General features: G+C 43.1%; 1 protein-coding gene across 4 annotated transcripts in view; it reads left to right on the top strand.

Annotated features, from left to right (window-relative positions):
• Positions 1-17,530, top strand: part of MYO1B (myosin IB) — a 927,952-nt gene that overhangs the window by 739,409 nt on the left and 171,013 nt on the right. For all 4 annotated transcript variants that reach the window (XM_068244859.1, XM_068244861.1, XM_068244860.1 and 1 more), the window contains exons 11-13: positions 5,955-6,073; positions 10,612-10,698; positions 12,456-12,521. In XM_068244859.1, coding sequence (XP_068100960.1) covers positions 5,955-6,073; positions 10,612-10,698; positions 12,456-12,521 — 272 coding nt within the window. The remainder of the gene's footprint in view (positions 1-5,954; positions 6,074-10,611; positions 10,699-12,455; positions 12,522-17,530) is intronic.

The raw sequence follows: 17,530 nt of genomic DNA, 5'->3' as shown, positions 1-17,530 counted from the left end.
TTCCCAGGAGCGACTGCATCTGGTGCAACATAACCTTGTTAGTCCCTTTTACCATCAGCACCAGTTACAGCAGATCCTGCAATTTGTCTGACGGCCACCGACACAGGCCAAGCACCGAATCAATTTCAATGCCAAGAAACTTCATCACTGTACTTGGGCCCTCAGTCTTTTCCGCTGCTAACGGCACCCCAAACTCGTCAAGCGTGCTCTGAATCTCCCGTAGAACTAACTCACACATACAGGAGTTCCCAGGGGCTACCCAAAAGAAATCATCCAAGTAATGCGTGATAGAGGGGAAGCCCGAATTCTCCCTAATCACCCACTCAAGGAATGTACTAAATGCCTCGAACAGCGAACAAGAAATAGAGCACCCCATCGGCAAACATCAATCAACATAAAAGGACCCTTCAAAATAGCATCCGAACAATCCCATGCTCTCTGAATTAACCGGAAGCAGCCGGAATGCAGATTCGATGTCAGTTTTGGCCATAAGTGCTCCCAAACCCGCCTCCCTCACCATTTGCAGGGCCTTATCGAAAGAGGCATAAGACACCGATGACAGCTCCTTGTCAATGCCGTCATTCACTGACTCGCCTTTGGGGAAAGATAAGTGGTGAATTAGTCTAAATTTGCCTTCCTCTTTTTTGGGAACAACCCCCAAAGGGGACACTAATAATACCGGAATGGGCAAGTCAGTGAAGGGGCCAGCCATCCTCCCCAACGAAACTTCTTTTGCCAATTTTTCATGAACTACCCCCGAGTGAAACCTGGCTGATTTTAAGTTTTTATTTTTAAAACCCCGAAACTGAGCCCCAGAGGGAATCTTGAAACCCGACGTAAAACCTTCCCTCAATAATTGGGATACTGTTGAATCTCCATATCTATCTAGCTAGGGTTCCATCACCCCTACTCTCACCGGCGTCATCCCTTTTTCCAAAACGGTCTGTAGCCCGATTGCTGACACCCGACCGTCCCTTTTTGAAGCACTTGCTGACAGGGTGTGACCACCCACAGAAGGAGCACTCATACTTGAACCTACAGGACGCTCCCCATCTGCAGGATGTATCGTTGTAGGACCAACACAGACCCTTTTTTCCTGAGCTTCCAGCCCCCACTCCTGCGGGGGCGCTGCCTGCCTGAAAAGGCAAATTCCCTGAGGCAGAAGCATAAGTGCCACCTTTTCCGCTCATGACCCTGATCCTGATGTCTTTGTGGTGCCAATTCAAATCTGGCTGCACCGACATGCGCTGACAAAAATGCTCGTCATACCTCAGCCACGCTAAACCCCCATAAACCCTGTGAGCTTCCCAAACCAAATCCAGATAACAAAACAAGGGGGTACATTTTTCCGGAAACTTTTCCCCAATAATGCTGCCTAAAATAGTAAATGCCTGAAGCCAGTTCCCAATCGTCCGCGGAATCAGCCGGAACCGTCTTTTATCCTCCTCTCCTTCCTTCCTGTGCTCTTTTCCTTTAACCCAACAGTAAAAATGTCTATATACTCTCTGCGCCAAATTTTTTCCTTCACCTCCACCTTGGGGTGCCCCCCCCCCAGCAGACCTTCAAAACATAGGTATGAATGACCCTTTGCAGCATCAGAAATCGGGACCCGCTTTTCCTCGCTCTTTTCACCCTCTGTATTAACCGGAACCAACTCCTGGCTCGTTGAAGCATTAGTAGCCACAGCAATGCTTGCTTCACCTGCCCCATTACCCGTGTCCGCCGGTGCCCATACCCTTCCGACATCGGCCTCGGTCACTCTTACCCCTCCGGGCTGTAGACTGCAGTTTATCCAGAAACGAACGGGCCCACCCAATAAAACCTTGCCAGTTCCCCTGACCATTATCCAATACAGTTTGCGTGTCAGAAGAAACATTCAGTGGCAAGCACTTACCCGATGGATGCGCAGGGGTATCAAGCCTGCCATCCGGTGCAGCTCCCGCTGCCGACATCCGGTCTGATGAATCCTCCAACGATACCACTTGGCCTGGCTGTGTCATGGTAGCCGAAGAGGTACAAGCTCTCTCGGGACCTGCACCAGCGGTCGTAACCTGTGGAACAAAGGGCAGGCGAGCATCACCAATGCCAGGTATATTCTGCCATCCTGGACCCGTGTAAGGCGGGATCCATCCCGTACTGCTTCCCATGCCCTGCATCTGCATTGGACCAAATGGTGCCCAAAATGGCTGCGGCCCCCACGGACCCAGGTAAAGGTTACCCCAGTGATACCCATGCTTCCACCCCCACTCTTACCTGCCTCTGGAAAGCCACCTGGCCCGAGACCCGCTGCTGAACCCGTGGCCGCTGGGACCTGGTGAACCTACCGCTGCTGCAGGCACCCCAGCTGTGGCTGTGCCAGCCCACCCCCCTGTCTGCACCAATGGAGTGTCCTGGCCGCTTTGAGCAGGCCGTAAGGGGGAAGCTGCTGCCCCATCCCGTGGTGTCTGTCCCCCCGACCGTTTGCTGGCCCTCTTGCCTCCTGCCCTCCCCTTGCCTTTTTCCCTGGTCCCTGGACTCACCGAGCTGGCGCCTCTCCCCCCGTCCGTACCCCCCACCCCCTCCTGGGAATCACCAACCTGATTTGCAGAGCTTGTGCCATCGGGAGGGCCGTCTGGTCCAGAGGCCGCCTCGACCGCCGCATGTCTGCTTCTTGCCACTGGTGGGGATGGGGAGAGCCTATCCACTGCTCTCTTGTTCCGTTTGGGCCTTCCAGTCCCCACCGACCATGCCGCTCTCATGCCCCCACCGCCGCCGCAGGTTGTGGCGAGCAGGCTGCCTCAAGGACTCCCTGCAGCCACTCGCCTCCCCTCCGATCCGCCTCCTCCCGGAGCTGGCGCAATGCGCCCGCAACAACCTCCCCCCCAGAAACCTAAGCCTGCACACAAGTTCCACTGGAACTCGCCAGGTCATGCTGCGCAATGCTGCATGATGCTTTCTATCCAGAGGAAACAGTGTTTTGTGAAGTGCAACTGTAAATTGTCACCTATAACATTCTTCTGAAGGCTGCAACAATAGGTTTGGCTGGGAGTGACATATTGTCATTTCTCAAAAATGCTGACAGTCTTCTGCCACTTGAGACTGGAACTGGACTTTCTGCAAATATTATGTTTATATGGGAAGTATATGTCACTGCAATGTGTCACAGCTGCAGACTCAACCATATGACAATGGTCCCTTGGGTGATTTTCAGTCTCATGGGCTATGTGGCTAAGATGCGTATTTTGTAACTGATGAGGAGTAAAGTTAGGTTTTAATTCCTATTTCTGGTTCACTCGAACTTTCCATTTTTCAACATCATGTATTGGCAATGTAGTCATATTTTGTAGATCACTAGTGGCTGATTGTTCTTCTTATTAAAAGCAGTTTATAAATTGCATGCATATTCTGACTACTCTTTGTACATGCATACTGAGAGCAGCTGTATAAATACTACAACTTAGCTAGGCCAAATTGTTTATTCTATGGAGAATCAGGAAAACAGTACTGCCTCCATCATCAAGAAAGCGCAACAGACCAAGTACCACCTACGGCAGCTGAAAAAGTATGGCCTACAACAAAAATGAATGGTGCAGTTCTACACTGTGTTCATCAAATCAATCATTACATCATCTATGTATGGTTTTGCTCCTGCTCAGTACTAAAAAAGGTGAGACTACAGTGCATCATCCAAACAGTAGAAAGGATAATTAGCTGTAGCTTACCTTCCCTGCAGGATCTTTTCACTAGCAGGTGCAGAAAGAGAGCGACCAAGATTGCCTCTGACCCCTCTCACCCTGCTCACTCCATCTTCCACTGCCATATTGATTTTATTGATTGACTGGCAAACTCTCCCAAATATTCCTCAAGAGCTTGTCAGTTGTAACCATGCCCCTCACAACCCAAAAACATCCTTTGTAGGAGAATTCCTCCAAAGGAAAGTGGTTGAGTGGCAGCACTACCTCTGTGTCCTCATTGGAAGGGTTGGTGAATAGCAGCTCACCCATTTTTCCTGCCCCAGAATGGAAAAGTAAAGGTACTGGCTACTTTAACTTGCTGTATAATTAATTTTTAAACTGTTTTATTGTTTTCAATATCTTTATTCAATAGTTCTATAAGAGATAAACAATATATATACATAAATGAACATGAAAAAGCCAGTTGCTAACATGGCGGTACAGGACACTTTTTCCCACGCAGGGTAACACAATGTCAATTTACATTAGACAGACTGCAGCAGCACATCACTTCTTATGCCTGGCAACAAAAATAACAAAAAACATACCCGGCACAGTTGGCAAACAAGTCCTTCAGGCATAGTACATTCTCAGTTTGCATAGTTGCTAAGTTAGCAAGACATACCTCTGATGTTGTTGCCTGAGTCAGCTGTGGAGGAAGGGACAGGAGTGACCTTGACGGTCATTTTGCAGGCTTCCATTCTTGGAGGAAGTGCGGGCCATCAGGCTCGCTCCTGTTCTTTGCACCCACTGCTGCACCCACTGTAGCGGTATTTCTTGCTAACTTAGCATCTATGCAAACTGAAAATGTACTATGTTTTAAGGACTGCTGTAGTGTCAGCTTACTGTTTTCTGTTCCATGAATTGCAGATTCTTATGCCAGAGGATATTATTTATCTTTGCTGTTCATACAAACAAATTTAACAGAATTCAATGGGCCAAAGGAGGAATTGGCCGCAGAGGCGTTGGTAAATCATCCATGTACTAAGAGAAGTGAAACTATAGTTTCAGACAGGAGATGGGTAGGGAAAATCCTCCATTTCTCACTACCCATTCCAGATTTCAAGAGAGAAGAAAAAGAAGAAATTGGGGGTAAGGGAGGCTAGAAACGAAGAAAAAAGTGGAAGTAGGAATTCAGAGGACCAAATGCTCTACTCCAGATACTGACAGGGCAAGGACATGACCACCATATGTGGTACATGGTGCCTTCATTTCATCAGTCTTTGAAGCACCTGAAATCTGTAGAGTTAGACAATCCGGTATTCCGACTATTGCTTGCTTATCCTTGAGGGCTTCAGAAATACCCCTCCTAAACTGATTCTTCAAAGCGGATTCGTGCCACTGGACGTTACCACTCCAGCAGAGACCTAATTCTTTGTAGGCCACCCTAACTGGCAGAGGAAATGCAGCATGGACGCAGCAGTTTATATCCTTGGATCATTATAGAGCTCATCCAAAGCAGAAAGGAATGCAGAAACAGACAAAACCCATTTGTGATTCTGCTTCAGGTTTTGTTTGTATGAGGGAGATAATCATATTTGCCTTGAGGCGATCATTGAAAAATGCTGTAGGCACCATTGAGCGATGCAAAATACAAGCACCTATAAAAGATTGAAACTGGCTATGGTCTCCAGAGAAAGCGATGTGGAAGAAGCACCCTGGGTTCAGGGCAGTCACAGAGGCTGAAGGGGGTACAGAACTTAAGTGGATTACTAAACTCTTGTGTTCCTCTTACGCTGTGTTCCCACTTGAGCTGAGAATGGACATTTTTTAGTCTGTTTGCCGCTCATCACAAAACTTGACAGTGAACCCAATGTAATGCTGTGGGTGTGATCCCACTTGAGGGATGTGATTTTATAAAAAATCCCCCATAGCATTGCATTAGCAAGAGCTTTTTTTAAAAAAAATCTCTAGCACTTAGAAAAGGCTTCTAATGGGTTTGAGCCCTTACAGAGATAGGAAGTACATGGAGAGGTACCTAACTGGGAAATAGATAGCAAAATGATTAATCTCATGACAGTACTCATTGCTTCATTGCTCTATTCAAACACTTTACTTTGACTCCTTGAAGGTTATACAAAATATATAGAAAAATAGTGTTTTATGTAATATATAGAAAATGAGTAATTAATATACAAATATGTACTAATTAGACACCTTAGCATAAGTACCTTTAGTATACAAAAATCGAGGTTTTAATGGCATATGTTAAATAGAATTTCTCATGTTTTATTACATTAGAATTAAAAGAAATCTGTGAGTTGACTGGTATTGATCAGAGTGTGCTGGAACGAGCCTTCACTTTTCGGACTGTGGAAGCCAAACAAGAAAAAGTCTCCACAACTCTCAATGTTGCTCAGGTTAGTAAATAGCTGGCATGTGTATTTTCAGACCATTGCAAAATATCCATTATGGACTTTGGACAGTTCTAATGACTTTTTCTTCCACAGCAGGACTGGTTGTGCAGAACACTCATAGAAATGATCAATACATTGCAATTTGTCTAGGTTTTTTGCAAATAGCATGCAACTTGAAACTGTGCCAAACTCAATAGCTTCTGTCTATACAAAATATAAAAATTATGTCGATTTCTAAAAGTGTAAAATAATAAATATGTTAAAATTTAAAAAAATTAAGTGTAGCCAGGGCTGCTGGAAGATTGAAATTGGCTACAAGAAACATCATACATTAATCTTCTACATACTGTTAAATAATTCAGCATACACTACAGTGTATTTATTAAAAATGGAAACTCTTCATTGAACAGATTACAATATATGTTCAAAAACTTCATTGAACACATTACAATATATGTTCAAAAACTTCATTGAACAGATTACAATATATGTTCAAACTTCACATTAATTTTACTTCAGGGCAGCTTTGCCTTCATAATACAGATGTTATTTGCAAGTATTCAGCTTTATGTGAGCAAGAAGGTACCTCATAAAGCAGTGTTTCTCAAACCTGTCCTCGTGATTCCCCAACAGTACATGCTTTTCAGGAAACCTCATCTATACACAGGTGGGGTAATTAGTGGTCAGCTTTATGGAATCCACATAGCTGAGACACTAATTACCTCACCTGTGCATAGGTGAAGTTGCCTGCAAACATGCACTGTTGGGGAGTCACACGGACAGGTTTGAGAAACACTGTCATAAAGTATCACTTGAACTGTGTCCTGAAAGGACTATGCCAAGGCTCATGTACCGATCAATGTTGCAGCAGTGGCTAGGGTGGGATGCCAGGGGAGTATTGAGTCTAGATTTTTTAGAAGTAATACCAGGGATTTCACACCAACGTCCAGCAGAGGTGGTGGGTGCAGGACCAAGTAGCCAAAGTCTATACAGGTATCCAAAGAAGGTCTGCATACCATTTTAACAGGAACTTTTTATTGCTCCATCACCATATACACACAATGGATCGTAAAACTAACGATCGTTTCAGAGCCACACAGGGTCCCCTTTGTCAAGACACAGTTACAATGCCTCGACAAAGGGGAATGGCCCAGAAATGATCGTCTGTTTTATGATAGATTTTGTGTATATGGTGATAGAGCAATAGGAAGTGGTATGTGTACCTTCTTTGGATGCATGTATGGATTTTTGTAAGTCCCTAGAGGATTGTAAAGACTAACATGGAACATAAATAAAAACTTTTTAGCTGATTTAAGAAATTCTTAAGGGAAACTGGTCTGTACATAAAACAGGGTCTTTTTAACTCAATCGGCGTGTACACATGCATAATCATTGGTACCCGCAAGGATTGTGCTTATTTCTAAGGGCTGTAGGCAGCAAGTACTTTAGAGACTTGTTGCCAAGCAACATTTACGGTTTCTTTGGAAAGGGAAGGTGGTACTAAGGGGCAGTGCATGATTGAGCAGCTTCCAGCAGGCACAGTGAGCAGGAGAGCAATGCACTTGTTTGTATGTTTTATTTACAGATCTAATGAGTGGGATCTTTAAAGCTGGCCATACACTTAAGTGCGTACACATGTCCTGATTTTCCGCCCAACTTGTCGTCCGACTTGTCGTTTGAACCACAAATTGGGCGTGTGTACGCGCTGACGAGCAGGTTTACTCGATCCGCTTGACCTATCAGTTGGACCAACTGTTGTTCAAACGACTGTCAGGTTCGTACATCTGTATAAATGACTTTTAATAGTTTATCCAACTAATAGACGTTCAAATGTACAGTCGTTTGATCAGACGTTTTATCTAGTCCATTGTTCTATCCAGTCCATTGTCCATTATCAAGTTGGTTAAACGACATGTAAATTAGGATGCCAGCCGCTTTGTTGGTCTGTGTGTACAGGACATTTAAACGACTTGTTGTTTGCACTTCAAGTCGTTCAAATGACAATCAGGGGTAAAGTTGGACGTGTGTACGCACCTTTATAGATTTCCACCCAATGTTCCAAAACGATTGAGTCCTTTCTGAAAAAAAATTGATTCAGGAGGAACACTGCTCATCAATTTCCAATATATTCCAACAGGGAATCTATTGAAAATTGATCTAAACGCAGCATTACAGTGTTCGATGCTGTGCAAAGCTAGGGGCCATCGATCTACCAATGCTCTTGCCCCGCCCATGTTCGACCTAAATTTCGCATCCTGTCCAATCAATCATTCTTTGATCAAAGTCAATCAAGAATTGATTGGTCTGACATTTTGGGGAATCTATTCCCAACAAATAAATCAAAACTGCAGGAAATTGAATGGGAAAATCGACGAGTGTTTGGGCACCTTAAGCAACATGATTGGACTCCTTAGACTCATATACACTTGCTAGATTGTGGTCTGATATGTCCCTGAACAGCAGTCTCAATTAAGTTTCCTTTAGAATGTGTAAAAGTCTAATGTATCTGTTTAATACAATCCTGAAATGTTAGACAAACCAACAAAATACGTAACGCAGAGGCCTATTATTGAACACTGTATCATTCCAGCCCTATGTCCCTCTGAGTGTGAGCGTGGCCTTGGATGAGTGTGGCCAATACTGCTCATGCGTAGGTATGGCTGTGCACACCCAGTAGAATGAAGGCGCTCACGCATGGTGAAAAATGGCTACCAGCTGGTTCGAATATGTTTAGAGGGACGTTGCCCTGGAACGGTACTGTGTATGAAGATACGGGAAGCCTCTTTTTATTTTTTTACTACAGAATTACTTTAAGGGCTAGTTCACAGTGCTCAGTTGCATTGCAGAATAATTCTGCATATCAGCTCACTGCCCATACAATTCTATGGGCATGTTCACAGTACTGCGTTGTAACTGATCGCGTTATTCTAACTCACTGCATGCAGGCTTTGCATTATAGTGTATGTCCAGTCTCCATTGCAGTTCACACACATTATGACGCATGCATTATACAACTGACCACTGTGATCCTTACCTTAAGGATACCCGAGGCGTTTGAATTTGCAGACATGTATGGGCTAAGTCCTTATGCACCTCTGCCCTTTTTCATTGCTTAGCAAAAGCCCCTGTACAACTCGTCTGGTCAGTGAGGTTGCACACTACTGTCCAGGCGCTGGCCCAGAGGCATGTGTCCTTGATCACAGTACTTGGAGTGCTCTGCACATGCACACTATGAATCCACTTGCCGACCAGGCGAGAGGTACAGGGGGCTTTTGCTAAGTAACGAAGGAGAATGGAGATGAATGGGGGGAGTGGTAGGCATGAGGACTGCTACCCATACATGCTTGCGCCCCCTGTTTCAGCAATTTAGCTCTTCTTTAAAAGAATCCAAGGTGTGAGACCTATGGAAGCTGCCATATTTATTTTATTTTAAACAATACCAGTTGCCTGGCAGCCCTGCAGATCTTTATGGTCAGTAGGTCTAAATCACAAACCTGAAACAAGCATGCAGATAATCTTGTCAGATTTGTCATAGGCATCTGATCTGCATGCTTGGTCAGGGTCTATGGGTAAAGCAGGGGTCCCCAAACATTTTCAGTCAAGGACCGGTTTAACATACTTCAGATTGCTGGGGGGCCGTAACATAAATCAAATTATGTTGAAAAACATTACATTGAATCTAGGTATTGATTTCCCCCCAATCATGCCCCGAGTAGACCTCCCAGCAGCAGCCATTCAGTCATGCTGCACCCGAAGAACATCTTTGTGCACCAGACAATGAAACATACCTAGGTGAACCTCCATATCCCTCTTACCTTACCTTTCCTGAGGTTTTCACATTGTAATTAAATATTCTACTAGTGACTTAGCTGACTAGGCTGCCTTTACCCAAAACAGGGATTTTTATCTCAAAACTTCTGCTCAAAAACATGCATTCTTAGTTATATTTACTGCGGTAACTGTGTAAGCTAACTATTAGTAATCTCTTGTATAGTCAGCCTGCTATTTTGCCTGGAGAAAGTTGGTGAGCCCTAGTATGGCTAGTCCTACTTTTTGATTTTTATCTTGCCTGGTTACTTGCCATCCTAAAAGTGTTGTGTAGAGGCAGCCTAGTCGCTATACCAGTAGTAAAATATCTACAGGCATTAGTTTATTAGTTAAAAGTTCCTGTTTTTATGCAAAGGCAACTGTTGGCTAACAAAATTGCAGCAACTGGCTAACAAAATGGTAGTGCGGGGGACTTTTAAAGCATTTGGCTGAGGAGGTCACAACTAGATGGACTTCTTAAGAGGAAGAAACTAAAATTTGGGTGTTTGTGAGCATGGTGGATTTTCGCCTAAAATGATCACTGATGATCATTTTGAACAATGCAAGTCTTATACATTTATGAGGCTTGGGCTAGGTCAATTTAAAAGATATGAAGTAATGCAGGATGCCTCTCAGAATAGTGGTGTGTTACAGAAAAATGTATTGTATTTTGCTTCTTGTCTTGACATAAAGATAGTCAATATGTTGTTGTCTTTATTTCCTGTTCTATTCAGGCCTACTATGCCCGTGATGCCTTGGCTAAAAATATGTACAGCAGACTGTTTTCCTGGCTTGTGAACAGAATAAATGAGAGTATTAAGGTACTGATTTTTGTGTTACTCGGTTATATAATGGATTATCTGCAAACATCTGGAGATACATTTGTTGCTTATCTCAGTTATTGAGATTTTCACAGTTAACTTACTTGCTAATACTCCATACCTACATGGGGGTATTCTGTACATACTGTACATCTGTATATTCATTTGTTAGTGATCTGTTCAAAATTTAATGCATTGCTGACAATAATAATTACATAAAAATTACATAAATTAAGTAGTCATGTTTACGATGAACAAATGCGGATATCCTGTGTGCATATGTGTGGTTATAAATTATCTATCTACCCATTTTAAGACCGAAAGTTGTTCTGCAGCTTGACTTGTATCATAATCTTATTCATATTGCAGGAATGTGTATGAGTTACCAAAGGTAATAGCTGTGGAACTCTGTGATGCACTTAGTAGCTTGGAATGGGGTACTGACCAAATCCTTTCAAAAGTTATTTGGAATTCGCTAATCAGTGAGTTTACACACATGTAAAAACAAGATCTGCCCTGAGTGCATACACAGCAAGTGTGTCTCGAAATGGGCTTAAAGCAGATCCGAGATGAAAAACTAACTATAACAAGTAACTTGTCTATATACTGTATCTTATCTAAAGTATAGATAGTTTACACAGCATATCTAGCTGCAAAAGTTTAAAAAGTGTATGATTATTTATTCCTGTGATGCAATGGGGGCAGCCATGTTCTTTTTGTCATATTGTCACAGGCTAAGTGCTGGAGATGGTATTCGCTTTCTTGTGTGTAAATTCAGTCCCCTCTCCTTCTCCCTCCTTCCCTCTGCCTTTGAAATCAATGGCTAGTACCACCTCCCCCTCCTCCAGCCCAGACTGAGCTCCTGTAAGCCCTTGTTATTGTCTGAAAATGCCTTGGCACTCTGAAAAGCTGTGGGCGAGGCTTGTTTAGTTTATAGGGAATTAAAGTATTAAAACAAAAACAAAAAAGTATTTAGCTTGAGGAATGCCGTATAAACTATAGGAAAGGGACACAATTATGGAATGAGTAAAAGTTTATCTCGGATCCACTTTAACAGTTAGAAGTGTAGTTGCTTACCAAATTAAATACTTAGTATTAGGTGTATTGTACTTGTAATACCAAATACTTGTATTAGGTGTACAAGTTAAAGCTGATGATTGTAAGCTCACAAGGGTGGGGTCCTCCCCCAAGAGTTTCCTGTTTCTACTGTACTGTATCAAATACACATGAACTAGCATTGGTTGTACTTCAAACCACACATCACGTGTGCGTAGGTTGTTTTGATTGAACTGTGTGTTGAACTACTTGTGTATCGATGGTTCCCACTATTGTCTTCTGTAAGAGGGCACTCACCACTTATCCTTTTCCTTTAAGTTTATTACAGGTTTCCTTTAATGGTGTATAACAGAGAAACATGTAATAGAAAGTTCAGTTCTGACAATTGGGGATGGTCAAATGATTAAGTAGGTGCAGAATTAATAAAATTTTGTATGCAAATTCATTCCACTTGAAATTTGACCCATCGTATTTCACCTTGGCGAGATGCGTTTGTTCCATTTTCAAGCTGAATACTTTTGCATAATCCTGCATCAACTCCAAATTACTTGCACCTCACTGACCATCCCTAATGGTATCTGAAACTTATTTTGCACATTTTAAGAATGTTCTTCAAACATGGATTCATGTCTTGTGGTACTTAAATATTTACATGGGAAACAACTAATAGGAAATTAATATGTTATTCTGCATTTTTATAGGCACAAAGTAAAGTCAGAAAGAAGGTTATGGGAGTCTTGGACATTTATGGTTTTGAAATATTTGAGGTAAGTAATTGTGTACTTAAAGAGACACTGAAGCGGAAAAAAAAATATGATATTATGATTTGTATGTGTAGTACAGCTAAGAAAAAAAACATTAAGATCAGATACATCAGTCTAATTGTTTCCAGTACAGGAAGAGTTGAGAAACTCCAGTTGTTATCTCTATGCAAAAAAGCTATTAAGCTCTCAGACTAACTTGGTCGTGGAGAGGGCTGTTATCTGACTTTTATTATCTCAACTGTAATTGAACTGTTTACTTCTCTTCTGGCAGAGGAGATGTCATTACTTCACAGACTGCTCTGAAAGACTCATTTTGAATGCTGAGTGTTGTGTAATCTGCACATATTATAGGATAATGCAATGTTAGAAAAAACACTATATACCGTATTTTTCGGACTATAAGACGCACTTTTTCTTCCCCAAAAGTGGGGGGGAAAAGTCACTGCGTCTTATAGTCCGAATGCTACGAATAAAGTCCCCCTAACACATGCCAAACGTTTTGCAACCATTTGCCGCTACTTGTCCTGTGTTACTCACGGATGTTGCAGAGCGTGCAGCCGCTACTTGTCCGCCTAGTCTGTGTTACTCACGGATGTCAGGGGTGCCCTCAGGCTGTCTCCTCCTGTGACTCCACTCGCTACAAACCGCGCAGCTATTGCCATGCACGCCGCTGCTTATTGATCGGTGCAGAGCGTTCACCGGGTTTAACGGGCTTAAGCAAGCATTCCACCAATCAGGTGGGAGGCGCTGCCCCTGACCGCCTATCATGGCCGCCCACTGCTCCCTGCTTGCTTGATAGGAACTTGGGAAGGCGGGACCAGAGCTCCGTCATTGGGGCCAATTACTGCAGGGAGCAGTGGGCGGCCATGATAGGCGGTCAGGGGCAGCGCCTCCCACCTGATTGGTGGAATGCTTGCTTAAGCCCGTTAAACCCGGTGAACGCTCTGCACCGATCAATAAGCAGCGGCGTGCATGGCAATAGCTGCGCGGTTTGTAGCGAGTGGAGTCACAGGAGGAGACAGCCTGAGGGCACCCCTGACATCCGTGAGTAACACAGACTAGGCGGACAAGTAGCGGCTGCACGCTCTGCAACATCCGTGAGTAACACAGGACAAGTAGCGGCAAATGGTTGCAAAACGTTTGGCATGTGCAATGGCAATAGCTGCGCGGTTTGAAGCGAGTGGAGTCACAGGAGGAGACAGCCTGAGGGCACCCCTGACATCCGTGAGTAACACAGACTGGGCGGACAAGTAGCGGCAGCACGCATAATGTGTGTCTTTCACGCGTTTCCTGTGTCTATGACGGTGGTTCATGCTGTTTAGATGAACCGCTTTGCGCAGCTTCTGTCTGTGGGGTGCTAGTCAATGAGACTAACTTGCCCATCATAATGATGTAAATAGTGCAGGTCAGCGTGCAGGCATTGTCAGTGGGGGCATCTTGTTACCACAGTTACATATGGGATGAGAGCAGCAACGTGGATTGAGTGCAAGCTGGCTGTAATAAGAACCAGTACAGCAGTTATTAAAACTCAAAACTTCCTCTCTGCTCTAAAAAAAAAAAATAAGCAGCAGCATAATAACCTTTAAAGAAAAAAATATTTGTTACAGCTGATACAAATCCTGCAATAAATCTGCAGTGTGTCTACTTCCTGCTTTCATGGAAGCAGACATAGGGTTAAAAGCTTGTGTTTACAAATTAGCTGCTTCATTAGCTGCAGAGGGACACATGGAATGGAGGAGGATACTGAGGTAAGCAGGTGGACAGAGAGGGACACAGAGACCGAGGAGGACACGGGGATGGAGGAGGACACAGTGGAACAGAGGAGCACACAGAGGGACAGGAATAACACAATGGGATGCAGACTGACACAAAAGACACAAGAAAGGCACGCAGGGACATAATTGGTGGTGGAAAGGTCCACAAGACGCCTGCACCACAGACGCACCAGGTTTAGTATATATTATTTTTTTCCCCCTGGTTTTTGACCTCTAAACCTAGGTGCGTCTTATAGTCCGGAGCGTCTTATAGTCCGAAAAATACGGTACCTGAAAATAAAAGTATGAGAATATTTTCTTTGCTGCTAATCTTCTAGTAATTATTCATAGTACACAACCAATTCATTATATCATATTTTTTTTTTCGCTTCAGTGTCTCTTTAATGTGCAGCATTTCTTAAACATTCATTAAGAAATGTAATCCGTGTGAGATATTGTTTGAGGGAGAAGTTATATAGTACTGTAAAATAAAACTCTGGTAATATCATGCAACATATTAAAAGCTGTGCATTCACACAATGTTCTGGTATCCTAAAATTATTTTTCTGTCCCTGACTTACATATCTAGCCGTGAATGTGATTGCGTTGTACAGGTGGTATATCTTCTCATAAGATTATGGGAAAAGAATGGAATCAAACAAGAAATGGAGTCCGCACCCTGGCCTATAAAGCAATAGGGGTTGCAGAAGTTGTGGCCGCCCCGGGGCCCTGTAGGGCCCTCCCTCAACAGCAGTTTTAGCTTTTTATTGGTCATGTGCTTGTAAAAATCACTTCTATAAATGGTTTGAATGGTAGTAATCATTAACAAAGGTTCCTCACCCCCATTCCTGCACCTCTGACACTGTGGTTGTCTTTGGCAGGTTTTGGTGCGCCGTATCAATGGTTATGAATAGAGTGTTTAGGGGGGTGCCCAATGTAGAACTTGCACTGGGGCCTGGAGCTCCTTAGCTACGCCACTGGCTAGGGCTAGAAAGATATATACATTAAGAGAAGAACAGAAAGCCCAAAAAAACAGCACCACTCAGTTAAAGGGAATCTGTAAGATTAAAAAAAAAAAACCTCTTGGGCATACTTCCCTCGGAGAGGGAAGCCTCTGGGTCCTAACAAGGCTTCTTCTGGTGTCCCCGCAATCCAGCGCTTTGATCCCCCGAACAGCAGCAAGGTAAGTATTTGCCTACCATGATTCTGCGCAGTTCGTTTCTGCGATTCTGCGCTCTTCGTTCGGGCTGAGGCGAAAATAGCCGAGCCCGATCGTATTTGCTCTACTGCGCAGTCTTTTGCCCCGCGCATTAGTTGATTGGGCTAGACTATTTCCCCCTTAGTTGGAACTAAAGAGCACAGGATCGCAGTAGGTAAATATTGCCTGCGCACCCTTGTCAAGCCTTGTTGAGAGACTTTCAGGGGAGCCAGCGCTGGATTCCCCCAAGCCTTAGTTGACGGGGAATCCTCATAGGGACTCTGAGGCTTCCCCCTCCCGAGTTAAGTATCCCCCAGAGGGTTTTTTCTTTCTTACAGAGTCTCTTTAAACAGGATCTTTATTAAAACATGATCATTGTTAATTCAATACCTTATGAATAGTACAATACAATCCATGATGCAATCCATCCATCTCTGCCTACACGCCTTGCTCAGTCTGCATCCTGTTAACTTCCTGGGCTAAGTATCCTCCTTCCCTATGAACTTTATACACTTTATGGGCTGCTCCCTGGACATATTCAAGGTTAGGTTTGCACACACTGAGAGATTTATTTATACTGTTTGATACCTTGTTTAGCACATCATTTTTTGGAGTATTATCTCACTACAGTACTTATGCGTTGCATCAGCATTTTTATATCACTGTGAATTTCATCATTACTGAACCTAGGTTCAATCACAGGGGAGGCTGAAGAGTGAAGTCGAATCACACAAGTGGAATTTTCTGTATATAGGTTGAGACCTAGTAGAGGACTGTGTAAGTTCATAGCAAATAGTTTAATGGACAACTGCAAAGAAACCCATTGTACAGGGTGGAATTCTTTTTGATGAGGCATTATGAATGAACTTCTGAAAGGGTAGACAATATTGTGTTATCAAACCTGTTTAACATACCGGTACTTATTGTTGAGTTTGATCTTTGATATTGAACGCAAACATTCATGTCTATGATCAAATGCAAAGAGGGTAGAAAGGACTCTAAAATGTAGAGTAGTGACCATGTAGGAACTGCCGTCTCTGACCATACTGATCTAATTGAAATGGCAAGAAAAAAAAACAGTGATCTGTTCATTGGTGGAAACATTTTCAAGAATTTGGACTGTTTGTTTTACCCAGACTGACCATTTTTAATATAGCATTGCAATGCTTAATTTTCCCAGTGTCATAAACAAGTTCAGCACTTATGATTGTCTTTGTTCTTGAAGTAATCCAGTAAGGACTAAGTGAAAGAGGAGGGCATGTGTCAGCAGTCTCACAAGGTGCCTGGATTCTCTGCGTGATCAGGACATTTATTGATCACAGAACCTGTCTAAACCTCAGGAATTGCTGTGTTGCTGGGGAATTATTCGAAAGTTGGAATAAGGATGCAAATGCACCACATTGATTTGGTAGCTCTTTTTTAATGAACAAATAGAAAGGAAGGAACTGAATTTGCAGCATTTTGTGCTCAAATATTGTACCCCGTGATTTTTTATTTATTTGTTTTTTTAATGGGTTAATATCTATGTATTCTTGATCAGTTTTTCAATTGCAGACCAACTGATTCTCTTTCTTGAACACAGTTTTCCTTTTTAATTAGGCCCTGACTGACTGGCATCCTGACAGCCTGCATGTGCACTTTGTGCAATGAATGTGTGTAGGGTGAAGTGGAGGCAGCAGGCTTAGGTCAGCAGAAACATTCTTTATTTCTGCTGAGCAAGGGAGATGGCATATTTTGTAATACCAGTGGTCCAGCTCTGCATCACAGAATATCTGCTGGGAACAGATTTGGCATACACTCATATTATTCTTTTTTTGACAAACAGTGCATATGACAGCTTAATCATAGCTGCAGTTTTATTGTTATTTCATCCGTATCTAGTCTTTTAATTTTTGATAAAGTTGGAAAGGATTAAACCTCTGCCAGATTTTTCTGATCCTGTTGTAGTTAATTCTTTCCTCCTGTTTCAGTCCCCAAAAAGGCTCAAACATGATTCCTCAAAATATGAATCTACTTCTTTCCCTCTTAAAAAAAAATGTCATTCTCAGTTTAATGAACAT

This window comes from Hyperolius riggenbachi, chromosome 7, assembly GCF_040937935.1.
Source record: "Hyperolius riggenbachi isolate aHypRig1 chromosome 7, aHypRig1.pri, whole genome shotgun sequence".
In the NCBI taxonomy this organism is placed as follows: domain Eukaryota; kingdom Metazoa; phylum Chordata; class Amphibia; order Anura; family Hyperoliidae; genus Hyperolius; species Hyperolius riggenbachi.
The sequence above is the reverse complement of the archived record's forward strand: the minus strand, read 5'-3'. Positions and strand labels throughout refer to the sequence as shown.